This window comes from Rattus norvegicus, chromosome 10 (assembly GCF_021556685.1).
Source record: "Rattus norvegicus strain SHRSP/BbbUtx chromosome 10, alternate assembly SHRSP_T2T, whole genome shotgun sequence".
Taxonomy (NCBI): Eukaryota; Metazoa; Chordata; class Mammalia; order Rodentia; family Muridae; genus Rattus; species Rattus norvegicus.
This window is the reverse complement of record NC_141543.1, coordinates 49,198,228-49,214,463: the sequence shown is the minus strand read 5'-3', so window position 1 is coordinate 49,214,463 and position 16,236 is coordinate 49,198,228. Positions and strand designations below refer to the sequence as shown.

General features: G+C 40.6%; 1 protein-coding gene and 1 pseudogene across 1 annotated transcript; one reads left to right on the top strand and one right to left on the bottom strand.

Moving 5' to 3' along the window:
- Olr1444-ps (olfactory receptor pseudogene 1444) lies at nucleotides 666-863 on the top strand (annotated as a pseudogene).
- On the bottom strand, nucleotides 5,169-6,089 carry Or2ak4e (olfactory receptor family 2 subfamily AK member 4E). The gene is given in 1 exon segment (NM_001000018.1): nucleotides 5,169-6,089. A coding segment is annotated over 1 exon segment (921 nt).
- Nucleotides 6,090-16,236: the final 10,147 nt, after the last annotated feature.

Sequence of the window (16,236 nt, the reverse complement as noted above, 5' to 3'; positions counted from 1 at the left end):
TTGGGTATTTGCAAATTGTTCTGTCTAACTCTCTGAAGAATTGGTTTGACTTGGTGTTTTTTAACTTTCCCTGTGAGATAATTCCTATTTTCTTGTCCCTATTTGCACTATTTTTCCAGATCCTAGGTGTCTTGATGATTGACTGTACGTGGTTAACAAAATTGTGATTTTATGCTTGGCTACATGATGTATCCAAACTAACTTGACGTATACATGTTTGTGTCAAAACATTTAAGTAAGCCTTTCTCAAAAACTTCCTGTGGTTTATAAAAAGGTGATTGTGACATGAATGCCTTAGAAAGAGCTCAGGGATTTGTATTTATGAAGACCTTGATCCTGAAGAGCTTCAAGACTTCAAACAGTGGAAATAGTAGGAGAATTGAAAGGGATAGAGAAGGGGATCCCATGGATCTATGCATGCATTCTCCATGCACCCTATGAAACAGAAAAGTCTTACATTAAAATGTGTAGCTCTTACCCATTTTGCCAAATTAAAATAAGTAAAAATAAGTAAAAGAACTGCTTTTCAATAAATCAAAGTCTAAAACAAGGATAGAAGGTAGTGCCCTACAGCTAGTCCAGAAATATATCCTCAAGGACAGTCCTCACTTGGCCATGCCCATTCTAGATTGTACCTGCTTTGATGGTTCCTTCTAAACCATTGAGAAAAAAACTACAGCTGTGGGACAGACTTCACCTTGGTTGGTCTTTTCCAGTATGGACATATGGACACCTTCCTCTTCACTGTCATTGCCTTCCTCTTTGCAGCGACTCTCATAGGCAACCTCACACTGGTCCATCTCATCAGGCTGGACTGAATATTCCACACCAACATCTGATTGCTTCCAGGTTCCATTTCCCAATCACACAATTCCTCCACTATCTCATTTCCCTTTTCATCTGAGCAGGTGGGGGACCCCTTGTATATCCTGTCTCCCTGGAATATCAAGTCTCACCAGAGCAGGGTGGATCCCCTTTCCCCTGAGGCCAGACAAGTCAGCATAGTTAGGGGAATGGGATCTCACACACTGACAACAGATGCAAATCATTTTCATTAGTTTCAAGAAGAGGTGTTTCTATGCGATAACTTGAGAGCTGGAAAAGCAAAGTCCATTCAGAGCAAAATGGCAAGGGGTGGAAGAGCAAACCTCTTGGATGAGGGAAGGGTGAAAAAGAAGGTATTATCAATGACGTTGCTGAAAATGGATTAAAGAGTCAGCTCTTGACCCCTGTTTAAAAAATGTAGAGAAGATATTTTTTGGATGGGGGAAATGTTGTTGTAGCTTCTAGCCCAAGACTGAGCCTTGCAGTGGACATAAGTGGCCTGGACTGTGGAGGTAGTGTGGACAAGTGAGAGCCTGAGACAAGGGTGAGATACGGGGTCAACAGATAGAGATTGCTAATGGAAGCTGGGGGATGAGGGGAACTTAGGATCATCTAACCTAAGAGGTCCCATGCTGAAGGCACAAAAGGTGATCATACTTTTCATGTGGGAGGGTGGAGACAGTGAGCCCTGGTGGAACATGCCACTGGGGGTGGTAGCAGATTTAGCAAGACTTCTGCCAGAACTAGATAAGACAGTGATGGATATGGGAATTCAAAGAGGCAGACCTAATTAGAAAGTGTGCAGGCTAGCATAAACATTTGATTGCTGAATCATCTCCACACCAGGAGAAAGGTTTGAAGGAAAGAAAATTGTGGCAAAAGTAGAAATTAGGTTAATTATATAATGTACCAATATAGAGTATGTTACAAAACACAAATTATTTAACCTAGCATTCCTCCCCATTTCCCTTTTTGTGAGTTTTAGAGAGAAGTTTATTGTAGATTCTTTGATGGTTCTTTGAGAGAGAGAGAGAGAGAGAGAGAGAGAGAGAGAGAGAGAGAGAGAGTGTGTGTGTCAATTTGCATAGTACAAGTAGTCCTGTGGTGGGAAGGGACTTTTAAAGAAAGAGTGAAGGGGTTGGGGATTTAGCTCAGTGGTAGAGCGCTTGCCTAGGAAGCGCAAGGCCCTGGGTTCGGTCCCCAGCTCCAAAAAAAAAAAAAAGAACAACAACAAAAAAGAGTGTGAAGAGTCAAAGTACCAGAGAAAGCAGGCTGAGGCTCTGGAAAGCATCTGAAAGATAGAGGAAAAGAAAACAGGAAATTCATGCCTCTTGGAGTTGAGTCAGAAGGCAGATGCCATAGAGGCCCCTCGCAGGTCTGAAGCATCTTACCCTCTTTTGTTATTTTTAAAAGTAAAATCTAGATCCTTTGTATTCAAAGTATCTAGTTGAAATGTGTCTTTGACCACCTGGTAGGCTGGGCCAGTCAGGCCTACCCTGCTCAGATCCTTCTAGGTCTTGCAGATAAAACACTGTTGCAAGGTATCTGCAACTAATCCTTTCCGTTCATCACCATGATTTTGGGACAATGCCATCAGATGATACTGTTGATGTATAAAGGAAGTACACCCCAAGATGGACTTCATCACCATGACAACACATGAGAAAACTTCATGGAGTAAGGCCATATTTTGGCCCAGAGTGACAGATGGCAGACACAGTGTTTTGTTACAGATATATAAACTTAAGACAGTTTGAGGAAGGTATCCTATGCCTGACTCTTACATTTCTATTGAATAACCCATGCATTTTGTAAGCATGGTTTTTCTTCTCTGTAGGTTATCTCTAGAAAAGTTCGCTTTTGCTTTAAAATTTTACTGTATATTACTGTACTGTCCTTTACTGCCCCAAACTGCATTCATACTTACTGTGTTCAATAGCCTCCTTTTATCATTATTGTTACAGGTGTGTATGTATTCATGTCCAGTATATGAAATATGTATATAAAATCACATACCCTATTGTGTGCATACACAACTTGTGAAATAAATTCATTTTCCCATTTATCTATTCATTTTACATCCAGACTTCTGCTTCCCCTTACAAATCCATCCCACATTCCCTTCCTCTTGTCCTCTGAGAGTGTTGAGGTACCCAGGTTATCTGCCCACTGTGGTATGCAACCTCTATGCAGGGCTAGGTGTATCCAATCCCGTGAGGAAAAAAAGGGAGCCCAGCTAGGGAAATGGGATACCACAGATAGGCAACAGACGCAATTCATGTTTACTAGTGCCAGAACAGGGGTTTCTATGTGTCATTAAATGTATCACTCCAATTATTGACACCAATTACAGAGAAGCAACAAGGCTTCTCTAAAATATTCCACAACATTTATTATTATTTTATTTATGTATAAGGGTGGGGAAGACATTGATATATGCATGTAAGTGTTCTAGGAAGACAGAAACCTCAGATACCCTGGAGTTGGAGCTTCAGACAATTGTGAGCTACCTTGCAAGGTTGTTAGGAGTTGAACTCAAGTCCTCTGGAATAGCAGCAGTGCTAATAATGGCACACCACCACTCTTGCCCCCACAACATTTATATTTTCATACTGAGAGTTACTCCTAATGTTACTTGCACCAGTACTTAGGTGCATAGAAGTTTTCATTCATTGGTTCTTGGATTACATGACAATGACGTGATTATTTTGAGAATGCAGGGGCCCTAGAAAGCTGACTCAATAGGTAAGAGCACTGAATGCTCCTCCCCAAGACCTGTGTTTGATTCTCAGCGTCCACATATTGGCTCAAAAGCATCTATGACTTCAAATTGCAAGAAAACAAAAGCTAGTGACTGTTCTTTAAAAATCAGTACATTCTGGCACAAAACTTTAATCCCAACACTTGGGAGGCAGAGGCAAGAGAAGTTCAATGAGTTTGAGGTCATTCTGTTCCACATAGGAAGCTCCAGGACAGCCAAGAATACATAGAACACATACATACATACATACATACATACATACATACATACATACATATATACATACATACACACATGTACACACAAATATAATCTCGATGTTAAAAATATTCACAAATGTTCTTGAAATAACATTGCTCTCAGAATTTATTTTATATTACCCATATACAAAATACAGAAATTGTCTATGGATTTCTAATACAGAACCATTCTGGGTCTGTTCCCTAATTGTCCTTATCATAAAAGTTAGCATTGGTCATCAATATAAATTGAAACAGGGAAGGCCAACATAAATGTGTTCATGGAAAGACACAGAGTGCATACTGACAGACAGATCCACTGATAGTGTTTATTACAAAGTCATTAGTGAAATTTTGGGAATCATATTAATAAAGGAAGTCAGGAGGACAGTTTTAAACAGCTTAAAAGAGCTTGCATATCTTTTTATTGGATATTTTATGTATTTAAATTTCAAATGTTACCCCCTTTCCTCTCTTCCCCTCCAGAAACCACCAACTATTCCTTAACTATCTGCTTCTATGAGGGTGCTACCCTCCCACACACCCACCCTCAACCCTGTTATTTCCCTACACTAGAGTATGGAGTCTTCACAGGACCAAGGGCCTCTCTTCATTTTCTGTCAGACCATGGACACCTGTGGTACATATGTGAGTGGAGCCATGGGTCCCTTCATGTGTACACTTTAGCTGGTGGTTAGGTTCTTGGGTACTCAGAGGGATAAGGTGGGCTGCTATTGTTGCTCTACCCATGGGTTTGCTCTACCCCTTTAAGAGCCTGGACATCTTTTTCAGGTGGTAATAGTCACATAAGCATCAAAGCAAGCATTAAGTAGGCTCCCTCCCCATTTCTTTCAGAATTGTTCTTAAAATATGTCACATTATAAAAGGACACCCATATTATTAAATAACTGTTTTGACTACAGAGATAAAACAATGAAATAGTCATATTTATGTAAAATAATTATACATATAGAGCTGCAGAAAGAGATTCCAGAGAGAGGTGAGGGTAGACCAGGCACTTGTATTGACTTCCTCAGGTTGAGAATCATGATGTCTGGCATCAGGGAAAAAAGTCTCTGTGGGAAGCCAACCCATCCTGATAGGAAGGCAGAGATGCCAGGTCCAGGGACAAAGCCCTTCCATCTCCTGAGGAGCCAACATTCAGATTCAAACCATCAACTCAGTGTGACACTGTTTGTGCAAAGGTTCATGTTCTTGTTCAGTCAGTGAGACAAAGAGATGGCCTTCCACCAAAGTATCAGTCCGGAAATTGTCCCAGAGAGTGTCAAGATCAGCCTTTAGATCAGTCCACAGGGCAACCCAAAATCCCACGTCACTATCCATCATCCCATTTGTTTTTTTAGAGCCCCCATGACCTCCTTGTTCCTCAGGCTGTAGATGAACGGGTTCAAAACAGGAGTAACAATTGAGTAGATCACAGCCACCACTTTGTCCCTCCCAGGAGAATGCAAAGTGTGTGGTTGGGTGTAGGTGGAGAGAGTAGTGATGTAGAACAGGCTGGCCACAGTCAGGTGTGAGGAGCAGGTGGACACTGCTCTACTCTGTCCCTTCCCTGAACCCATCCGGAATACAACAACCAACACCCGAGCATAGGAAGCTAGGATGGCCAGGAAGGGTAACAACAGAATGACAAGGCCACTCAGGAGGATTGCATGCTCATATTGGGACGTGTCTTCACACACCAATGGCAGGAGAGATGGAACCTCACAGAAAAAGTGGTTAACAATCCTAGATCCACAGAACGGAAGTTGAAATACATACAGTATATGTATTAATGCAGTGATGGAGCTGCTGCTCCAGGCACTGGTGATAATAGAGCAGCAGATCTTCCTGCTCATGAGCACAGGGTAGTGCAAGGGCTGGCAGATGGCTATGTACCTGTCATAGGACATGAAACCCAGCATGAGGGCTTCAGACCCACCCAGGGTCAGAAACATAAAGGCTTGGATTGCACATCCCAGAAAGGAAATGGTCTTGGTGTCTGACAGGAAGTTAGCTGCCATCTTGGGCACAGTGGTGGAGATGTACATCATGTCGATGATGGAGAGCTGGCTGAGGAGGAAGTACATGGGGGTGTGGAGTATTCGGTCCAACCTGATGATATGGACCAGTGTGATGTTGCCTATGAGAGCCACTGCAAAGAGGAGGGTGATAACTGTGAAGAGGAAAGTGTCCATGTGTCCATACTGGAAAAGACCAACCAAGGTGAAGTCTGTCCCACAGCTGTGGTTTCCTATCTCCATGACTTAGATGGAATGAGCAAAGCAAGTATAACCTGGAAATGTCATGGTCTGGAGAGGACTGTCCTTGAGGAGGAAAATGACATTTATTACATGGAATAGAGTTCTGGACTAGCTCAAAGACACTCTCTCATATCCTGTGGTTTATGCTTTCATCATTTGTAAAAAGAAATATTTTTAGTTATTTATATTTATTCTACTTTTGCACAACAGATAATAGTTACACTCACTAATATAAGATGTATAAATATCTGAGGAACCATATACAGTGCCTGACTTAAACTTTTTCTTCTCCTGGTCATTTCTCAGATTTGAAGTGAAAGCTCTTCCCTCTGAAGGTCTTTGTAAATTACAATATGGAAACAGGAACAAGATTATTCAAGACAGCCAAATTAAAATGCAAATGACAATTTGTTTATCTGCTTTGTTTTCAAAAATCGTATTCCCCTCAGTAGATTCTCTTCATTGAGGAATTGGAGCCTAGGTCTTTGGCCGGGAAAACATTCTCTGGGTTCTCTCATATTTGTGACTAAGTAAAAGAGCAGAGTTGACCCAATACACTATAATTTTTTAATGATTCTTTATTTTACCTCTCAATTTTAATCATAAGGAGGAATTAAGGGTCTTGCTTTATCTGCATAGACATATGCAGTCCTTTAGAGTTTAACTTATTCCTGTAAAAACAACATGGAAAAAGTTACAATGACATAAGGAATCAATTGGTTGGAGTTGGAAAGAAGGTATAGATGTTAAGAGCTTTGGTTATTCATAGAGGGCCCTAGTTCAAGTCCCTGTACATACATGGCAGCTCACAAATGTCTGTAACTGCTATTCCAGGGGAATCTAATACTTGATTCTTGCTTCCATGGGTACTAGATACACAAGTGTTGCACAGACATACATAGCATCAAATGTCTATATACATAAAATAACACAAAGTAAAATAAAATCAAATGGTTGAATTTTACTTAGGGCCTTTTTTTGATTACTGTTCAAACATTTTTAAATAAAATCTGTAGAACTGATTTTATTTACTTATTTATTTTTATTTTATTTGTTGTATATTCACACCAAACTGGGTTTCTCCATACTTGGAGAATGATGTGTGTATTTGTGTATGTGTGTGTGTGTGTGTGTGTGTGTGTGTGTGTGTGTTTGTGTGTGTGCGCACGCACGTGTGATTCTGGAGCTTGAACTATAAACATTAGAAATGCCTAGCCAAGTGCTGTTGCCATTATTCTGCTTGAAATCTTTTTACCAGATACAAGGTTTTGTTCTGTGACCCAGACTGGATAGGATCTTGATTTGCTACCTACACTTGTCTTGAACCTGTAATCCTCTTGATTCTTATTCCCCAGTGCTGAGATGATTGTCCTGTAACATGATGTCATGGGTGCTCTGACCTTGGATGATCAGGAATGTCAGTCAAACTGAGCCCCTCAGCTCCTGTGTGTCCTAAATCTCTGGGGCTAGACAAACCAAGTTTGACATTCACTTCCCTTCACAAATGAGGACAGAGGTTTGGTGAATGTGTTGAAAATTATCTATTCAGGTTTCTCCACCGCTTAAGAAAAAACACAGCCCACAGCAGCAACAGCAGTGAACCCTGAACTCTCCTCCCTTCCAGAAGCTTTTTGCTTGAGCTTCAGGTCATGGTACATACAGCATGTTTCAGAAGTAGATCTTTCCCTTGCGTATGCTGGGGTGTCTTGAGAAGCCCAGAGCAACAGGCACACCCTGAGTCCTATCAAACAAATTCTGTCACAATTATCTCTTTAACAGATGAAGGTCTGAAAAACTCATTTACAGTTTTTGACCCAATTTTGTGTAGCTGGTTTTTGATACCATGAAGGCAAGCACAATCACAACCCTGTTATGTGCCTACCTCTATCTTCCATGTGTTAGGATTACAAGAGTGCACCATCTCATTCACCTTATGAAATAGTGGATCAAACAGAGGCCTGCTGCTTGGCAGGCAAGCACTGAAGCAAATCCCTAGTCTTACATGGATTTCTTGAACTCAGTAGAGAATAAATTAGCTACCTGAAGATTACCATGCAAGAAGTCAACTCACTCTACCTCAATGATTAGTAAATTACAATCAAAATGAATTGAAAAAAACTGAGAAACAGCTCTAGGGTGCTGCTGCAGATCTGCCTGTGAGGTCACAGCTAAGAAGGCAGCATGACTTCAGTTACACATCTTCCTGTTCATTTGAGCTTCACTGCCAGGCAATCCCAGACCTTACAGAGAGAGATGAGGTAATGCAGCATTTTTCCTGACCATCACAGACTCGGCAAGGGGTCCACTATCAACCTACTGAACAGCAGCTTGGAGATGTCCCCACTGCAGCGCTGCCTTTTCTCACAGCCTCACCGGGCACACGTGTGCACCACTCAACAGCATGTTAATATGAATTTGAACACAGATATGTTAGTCATTCTATGAACAAGTTTAACTATGTACAGTAACTCATCAACGCACCCAGGACCTGGGCAAATGGTGCAACTAGAAACATGGAGATAGCAATTATCTCACTGGGAAAGTAAAAAAAAATAGAGTCAATAGTAGAATTAAATGTACCGCATAGTATACAAATATTTGTTATATTTTAGAAATGCAATAGAATCCCCTGCATATCAGGAATATGCTGGACTCTAATTATAGAATAACTTGAGCTTTAAAAACTGAGGTCAAAAGAAGAAAAATACATTTCCATACCCCAAGAAAGAACCCTGTGATTCTGCCAGCTCCTGTTCCTTCAGGGGGAGATTTTGCTAGACTACCACACCTGTGCTCCAGTGTGAGAACATTGAGCCTCAGCTCTCATTCTTAAAACTGTGAGATGGGTTATAGTCTGCAGAGCCTGGGTAACTTGGCTTCACACACCTTCTCAATGCACATGTTTTTAAAGCAATATTTAGAACTGATTCTAGCCTGGAATGAGCCAAAATCAGAACATGAGCCAACAAGAAAAGGATGCAGTGTACTGTAAAAGGTGATGCCAGTTAGACGTACCAGAACCAGCAGGGTTGGAAAACTTGTGTCTTCTCACAAATTGTCACTCAGTTATCTTCACTTCAGTGCTTCCCTGGCTGCAGGGCTCCTTGTCAGCTGAAAGAATGAGCTGGGAACCAACCTTCTGATCCCTACCCACCTGAGCCTTGCACATGGTAGAGAACAATGGACACCTTTCTCTAGATGTCTAAGGATACAGGCCTTTGGTAGATTCCTAGCATATCAGACTCAATTTTAAAACAGCTGAGGTCTATACGTCCACTTTGTTGCAGAAAGTCTTCTGTCTAGGATGATTACTATGAAACACATCTGCAAAGCTTACTTCTAAGTGTTAACCCCCACCGAGACAAGGTTAACAAATAGTACACTTATGCTTTTCTCAATGATTTTATAATTAAATTAAGATATTTGTGATGACTTTATTTGTCATCAAGAGGAAAGTGATGTGTTCTGAGAAAATACTTCACTAGAGTCAACTTCTGATGTCAAAAGTCTACACAATCATGGCCTCTAATCTCAACCATATTTTAGGAACTATGTCTATGTTAGGAATTTGAAAGTTTTTATTTTCACCTTATATAAACAGACCTTCAGCCAGCACTAAAATCTTGAGTGGAAAGTACCATTGAAATAAAAACACTGTCACTTTTCTCAGCTTGGTAAATGCTTTGAATCTCTCCAAGGATTTGGCTACATGATGAAGGTTGGGACTCATGGGGTTCTGTATTATTCCTTCTGGGAAAACTAATCTCCCATCCACAATTAAACACACTGTGTACAGAACATGTGCTTCATTAGAGCTGGTGTCTATATTTCATTTCAGAAAAGAATTTGAATCAGAGTTCAGAATCTATGCTCTAAATTTTTGTTCAAATTACTAACAATCACAATTGAACGTTTGAGAACTCTGGTTCTAATGTTCATGTGGGATACACACAGTTGCTCATAAGCAATAAACTGAAATATATAGATAACCCAAAGCAACTGTATGATATTTTAGGAGTCAAATAACCAAGACTTTTGTATGTTCCAATATTCCCTCTATCCCTGAAAACCATCTTGATAATTGAAGTAGACTCAATCTTCCCAGAGTACCTGGTGCTGATATTTCATTGTATCCCATGGAGAATGAACTGTCTGCTTTCTAAGTGCCCATTTCATCTCCCCCTGTTGCAATCAAGTTATTAAATTGAATGGACTTGCTGTAAGATTGAATGGGATTAATGTTCTTGCACACTGAGGTGGCATCAGTGACCATTACTCATGTGGAAAATGAGAAGAAGCAGGTGCATGGACTGAGTGACAACTGGTTTTGGAATCCAGAGAAAGCCTATGTGGGTTCAGCATCAAAGGACAGCTGAGTCCTAGGTTCCCAGCAAAGGCAATATTCAACACTTTACAACAGTGCCTGTGGCAGGAACATTCACTTTCAGTGAATGCTAACCAAGAGTTTGAGTAGGAAATTACGCTGAAGGTATGCCTAGAATGTGAAAAACCCTATAGATAGTTTTGGATCTTAAAAAGCAGAAAACAAAGTCCAGTATATTCTGGGGAGTCACTTAATCCATGTTAGAGGCCCTAAGCATATCATAGGGGCCTGGTGATTGTACAGATGACAATATTCAGTAACAAAACCATAGACTGGTGAGGTGGCTCAGCAGAGTGAAGGCATTCATGAGGATGAACACTGGAGTCTTAGCACCCATGTCCCACACCTGGCATCCTGTTCACACCTGTATCCCAGATCCTAGCTGTGAGAGATAGGAGGATGGCTGGTGCTTGCAAGGGTACTGCATATTGCGAAAACATGATGCCAGGTTCAGGGAGACTCTCTATCCCAAGGAGGCTGTACCTATTCTCTCTGTATTCTATATATTCTTTGCAGTTCTAGCTAGAGCAAGAAGACAACAAAAAGATATCAAGGGGATACAAATTGGAAAGGAAGAAGTAGTCTAGGTATCACTTCTTACAGATGCTATGATGGTATACATAAATGATCCACAAAATTCTACTGGAGAAATCCTACTGCTGTTAAACAACTTCATCAAAGTGGCTAGATATAAAATCAACTCAAAGACATCAGTTGCTCTCCTATTCAAAGGACAAATGAACACTGGCTGAAGCTTACTAAAGCCTGGGATCTTGAACTCATAAAGTATCATAGAGTGGCTTTGGGTTATCTATACATTTCAGTTCATTGCTTATGAGAAACTGTGTGTATTTCACATGAACATCAGAACCAGAGTTTTCAAACTTCCAATTGTAACTGTTACTAATTCAAAGAAAATTTGAGCATTAATTTTGAACTCTATTTTAAGTGCTTTTCTGAAATGGAAGAATGCAGAAACAAGCTCTAATGAAGGATAAGTTCTGTACACAGTGTGTTGTATGTGGATAAGAGACTAGATTTCCCAGAGGGACTGAGGTAGAACCCATGTGAGTACCACCCTTCATCAGGAAGGCAGATCCTTGGTGACATTCTAAGCATTTGTTAGGATGGGAAAAATGACAGTGTTTTTATTTCAAATCTGCTTTCCACTCAAGTTTGTAATGCTGACTGAAGATCTGTTTATATAAGGCAAAAGCAACAACTTTCAAATTCATAGATTAGGCATAGTTCCTAAAATAGGGATTAGATTCGTGGCCATGGGAGTGTAGCCTTTCTACATCAGATGACCTGGCTCGAGTGGATTCATTAGTAAGAGGACATCACTTTCCTTTTTAAGTGTTTGTTACAAAATGATCACAAATATCATAATTTCATTTAAAAGGTCAGCCAGGAAGGTGTAGCTGAACTACCTAGTAACTGTCTCTCAGTGGGGCTGACCTGTCCGGCAGTTAGGGTTTGCAGGTCTGTTTCCCTGTAAAGTTTCTACAAAGAAGACTTATCTATAGCAAAGAGACTGTATAGACCACAGTCACTATTGAATGGGCTATCCTAGGATATGACACAAACCCCATATCCCTAGACATTTGGGGGAAAGTACCCATCTTTTTTCTGCCATGTGCAAGGAAGGCTCAGGTGGGTGGGGAATAGAAGTTTGGTTCCCAGTTCATTCCTTCCACTGACAAGGAACCCTGAAGCCACTCAAGGCTGAAGTGAAGCAGAACCGAGTGAGAATTGATGAGAAGACAGAAGTTGTCACATGCTGCTGCTTCAGGTACGTCTAACTGGCATCACCTTCTTCATCACATTGTATCTTTTTCCTGTTGGCTCATGTTCTGATTTTGTTCATTCCAGGCTAGAATCAGTTCTAGATATTGCTTTAAAAACATGTGCATTTTAAAATGTGTGCAGCCAAGTTACTCAGACTGTGCAGAGTGTAACCATCTCACAGTTTTAGGAATGAGATGTTCCTGCATGGGAACACAGGTATGGTAGTCTAGCAAATTCTTCCCATGAAGGAGCAGGTCCTGGCAGAGCCACAGGGTTCTTTCTTGGGGTGTGGAAACACATCTTCCTTGCTTTGACCTTTTTTTAAAATGAAAGTTATTGTATAATTATATTCCACTGTCTTCTAATATGCTCAAGTTTCAAATGCATTTCTAAAATACAATAAATATTTGCATAGTACGTGTACATTTAATTCTACTGTTGACTTGATTTTTTTTTAACTTTCCCTGTGAGACAATTCCTATTTTCATGTCCTTAGTTGAACTGTTTTTTCAGATGCTGGGTGTCTTGATGATTAATTGTACATGGTTAACAAAATTGTGATTACATGCTTGGCTACATGGTGTCCCCAAACTAACTTGAACTATACATGCTTGTGTCAAAACATTTAAGTAAGCCTTTCTCAAGAACTTCCTGTGGTTAAAATAAAGGTGATTGTGACATGATCACTTTAGAAAGAGCTCAGGGATTTGTATTTATGACGACCTTGATACTGAAGAGTTTGCAGACATCAAACAGGGGATATAGCCAGGAGAACTGAAAGGGATAGAGAAGGGGATCCCATGGTTTTATGCATGCATTCTCTATGCGCCCTATGAAACAGAAAAGTCTTACATTAGAATGTGTAGCTCTTACCCATTTTGCCAAATTAAAATAAATAAGTAAAAGAACTGTCTTTCAATAGATGAAAGTCTAAAACAAGGATAGAAGAGAGTGCCCTACAGCTAGCCCAGAAATGTGTCCTCAAGTATAGTCCTCTCCTGGCCATGCCCATTCTATTCTACCTGCTTGGATGGTTTTCTTTAAGCCATGGAGATGAAACCACAGCTGTGGAACAGACTTCACCTTGGTTGGTCTTTTTCAGTACAGACACACAGATACCTTCCTCTTCACAGTCACCACCCTCCTCTCAGCACTGGCTCTCATAGACAACCTCACGCTGGTCCATCTCATCAGGCTGGAGTGAACACTCCATATGACCATCTCATGGCTTCCAGGTCCCATTTCCCAATCACACAATTCCTCCACTATCTCCTTTCCCCCTTTCCTCTGACCAGGCAGGGGATCCCTTGCATATCCCCTCACCCTGGAACATCAAGTCTCACCAGAACAGGGTGGATCCTCTTTCCCCAGGCCAGACAAGTCAGCACAGTTAGGGGAATGGGATCCCACACTGACAACAGATGCAAACCATTTTCATTTTGCCAAGAAGAGGTGTTTCTGTGTGTCCTCAAAATTATCACTCTAATTACTAACACCAATTACAAGGAATCTCTAAATATTTCATATCATATATTATTATTGTTATCATTATTATGTATAAGTGGGAGTGGATGTGGATATAGGAATATAAGCATTCCTTGAGGCCACAGGCCTCATGTTCCCTGGAGACTGAGTCACAGACAGTTGTGAGCTAACTTACAAAAGTGCTGGGATGCGAACTCAATTCCTCTGGAAGAGAAACCAGTCCTATTAACAGCTACACCATCACTCTAGCCCCACAACATCTATTTTAATTCTCAGTATACAAGTAACTTGTCATGTTGCTTACACCAGTACATAGGTGAAGACAAGTTTTCCTTTATTCAATCTTGGCTACATGATAATGCTTGGACCATTCTAAGAATGCAAGGGCTCTAGAAACCTGGATCAATACTAAGAGTACTGACTGCTCCTTCAGAGGACCCAGGTTTGATTCCCAGCATCTTCATGGTGGCTCACAATCATCTGTAAATTTAAATTAAAACAAAACAATTGATTGTTTTTTAAAATCTATGCATGCTAGCATACAACTTTGTTTCCCCAAATAGTCTGAGACCATTCTGGTCCACATAGGAAGCTCCAGTATAGTCAGGATACATACAGGAAATTTGCTTGAAATAACATTATTGCTGTTGGCATTTATTTTATATTATTTTATATGTGGATTTTTAAAGCATAATGGTTCTATATCTTTTTGTCTAAGTGTTCATATCTTGGGACACAGAGGTGACATTATTGAGGACATTTAGCAACCTCAGTCTTTCAGTTTAGAGTGAGTTCATGGATTACATTAATGGCAAGAAAATTAAACAGCAAAAGCAAGATGTTCATGGAGGATGCAATTCTTCTTCTTCTTTTTTTTTTTTACTTTAATTTTATCTGCATTGGTGTGAGGGTGCAAATTCCTTTCTAATAAAGTTACAGGTAGTTGTGTGCTGTGATTTTGTGTTGGAAATTGAACCCAGATCGTTTGTAAGATCGGATTGTTTTCTTAACCACTGAGCCTTCTCTCTATTGACAAATGACAGACAGTGTTTTGTTACAGAAATATAAACCTAAGACAGTTTGAAGGAGGTATCCTATACCTAACACTCAGATTTCTGTTAAATAACCGATGCCTTTTGCAAGCATGATTTTTCTCCTCTGTAGGCTATCTCTGGCTAAGTACCCCTTTGCTTTAAATTTTTGCTGTATTTTACTGTACTGCCCTTTTCTGCCCCAAGTTGAATCCACACTTACTGTGTTCAATAGCCTCCTTTTATCATTACTGTTACAGATGTGTATGTATTCATGTCCAATATATGAAATATGTATATAAAATTACATATCCTATTGTGTGCATACACAACTTCTGAAATACATTCTTTTCCCCATTTATTTATTCATTTTACATCCAGACTTTTGCTTCCCCTCACAAATCCATCCTACATTCTCTATCTCTTCTCCTCTGACAGTGTTGACGTACCCAGGTAAACTGCCCACTGTGGTATGCAACCTCTATGCAGGGCTAGGTGTATCCAATCCTGTGAGAAAAAAAAAAAAAAAAGGGAGCGCAGCTAGGGAAATGGGATACCACAGATAGGCAACAGATGCAGTTCATTTTTATTAGTGTCAGAACAGGGGTTTTGTGTGTCACTAAATTATCACTCTAATTATTGACAATAATTACAGGGATGCAAAATGTATCTCTAAAATATTCCATAACACTTACTTTTATTTTATTGTTGTATCCATGTGGGTATAGACTGGATAGGCATGTAAGTGTTAGGAGGCCAGAAACCTCAGATACCCTGGAATTGGGGCTTCAGACAATTGTGAGCTCCCTTACAAGGGTGCTAGGATTTGAACTCTAATCCTCTAGAAGAGCAGGAGTGCTGGAAATGGCACATCACTACACTTGCCCCCACAACATTTATATTTTAATACTGAGAATTACTCCTCATTGTGGGGAGCAGGTGTGGCAGCAGTCCCAAGATGGCGCCCGGGACTGCAGCTAAGTCTCATGACTAGCACCTGACTTCCTCACACACCCAAAACTAGCCAAGTCCATTGTGAGAGCTGCGCAGGCACACCATAATGCAAGATCAGGCCATGTGACGTGGACCTAGGAACTGAGATTACGCAGACTGGACTGACAAGGCGGAGTTGAGGGAGGATATAAGGGAGTGTGGTCAGGGGCTGAGGGGGAAAGAAGGAAAAAGAAAAATTCCTGCTTGCATGTTGTAAGGTTCCTGAATAAACTGCTTTGAGAATAACGCTGTGTCATTGCTCTTTTGTGCAGGTCAGAAACAGAAGCGACAAGTGGTGGCCCGTTGGGGACCCTCCTCCTCATTCAGAACTCATTGCGGTCAGGGCGGCTAGCTGGTAAGTTCCCAGGTAAGTGGGATGAGAAAAGCTCTCGGATTGAGACTATAAAGTTCTAAGTTTTGGGACAAGTCGCACCAAGCACAATGGGGAACTCAACATCAGACAGTT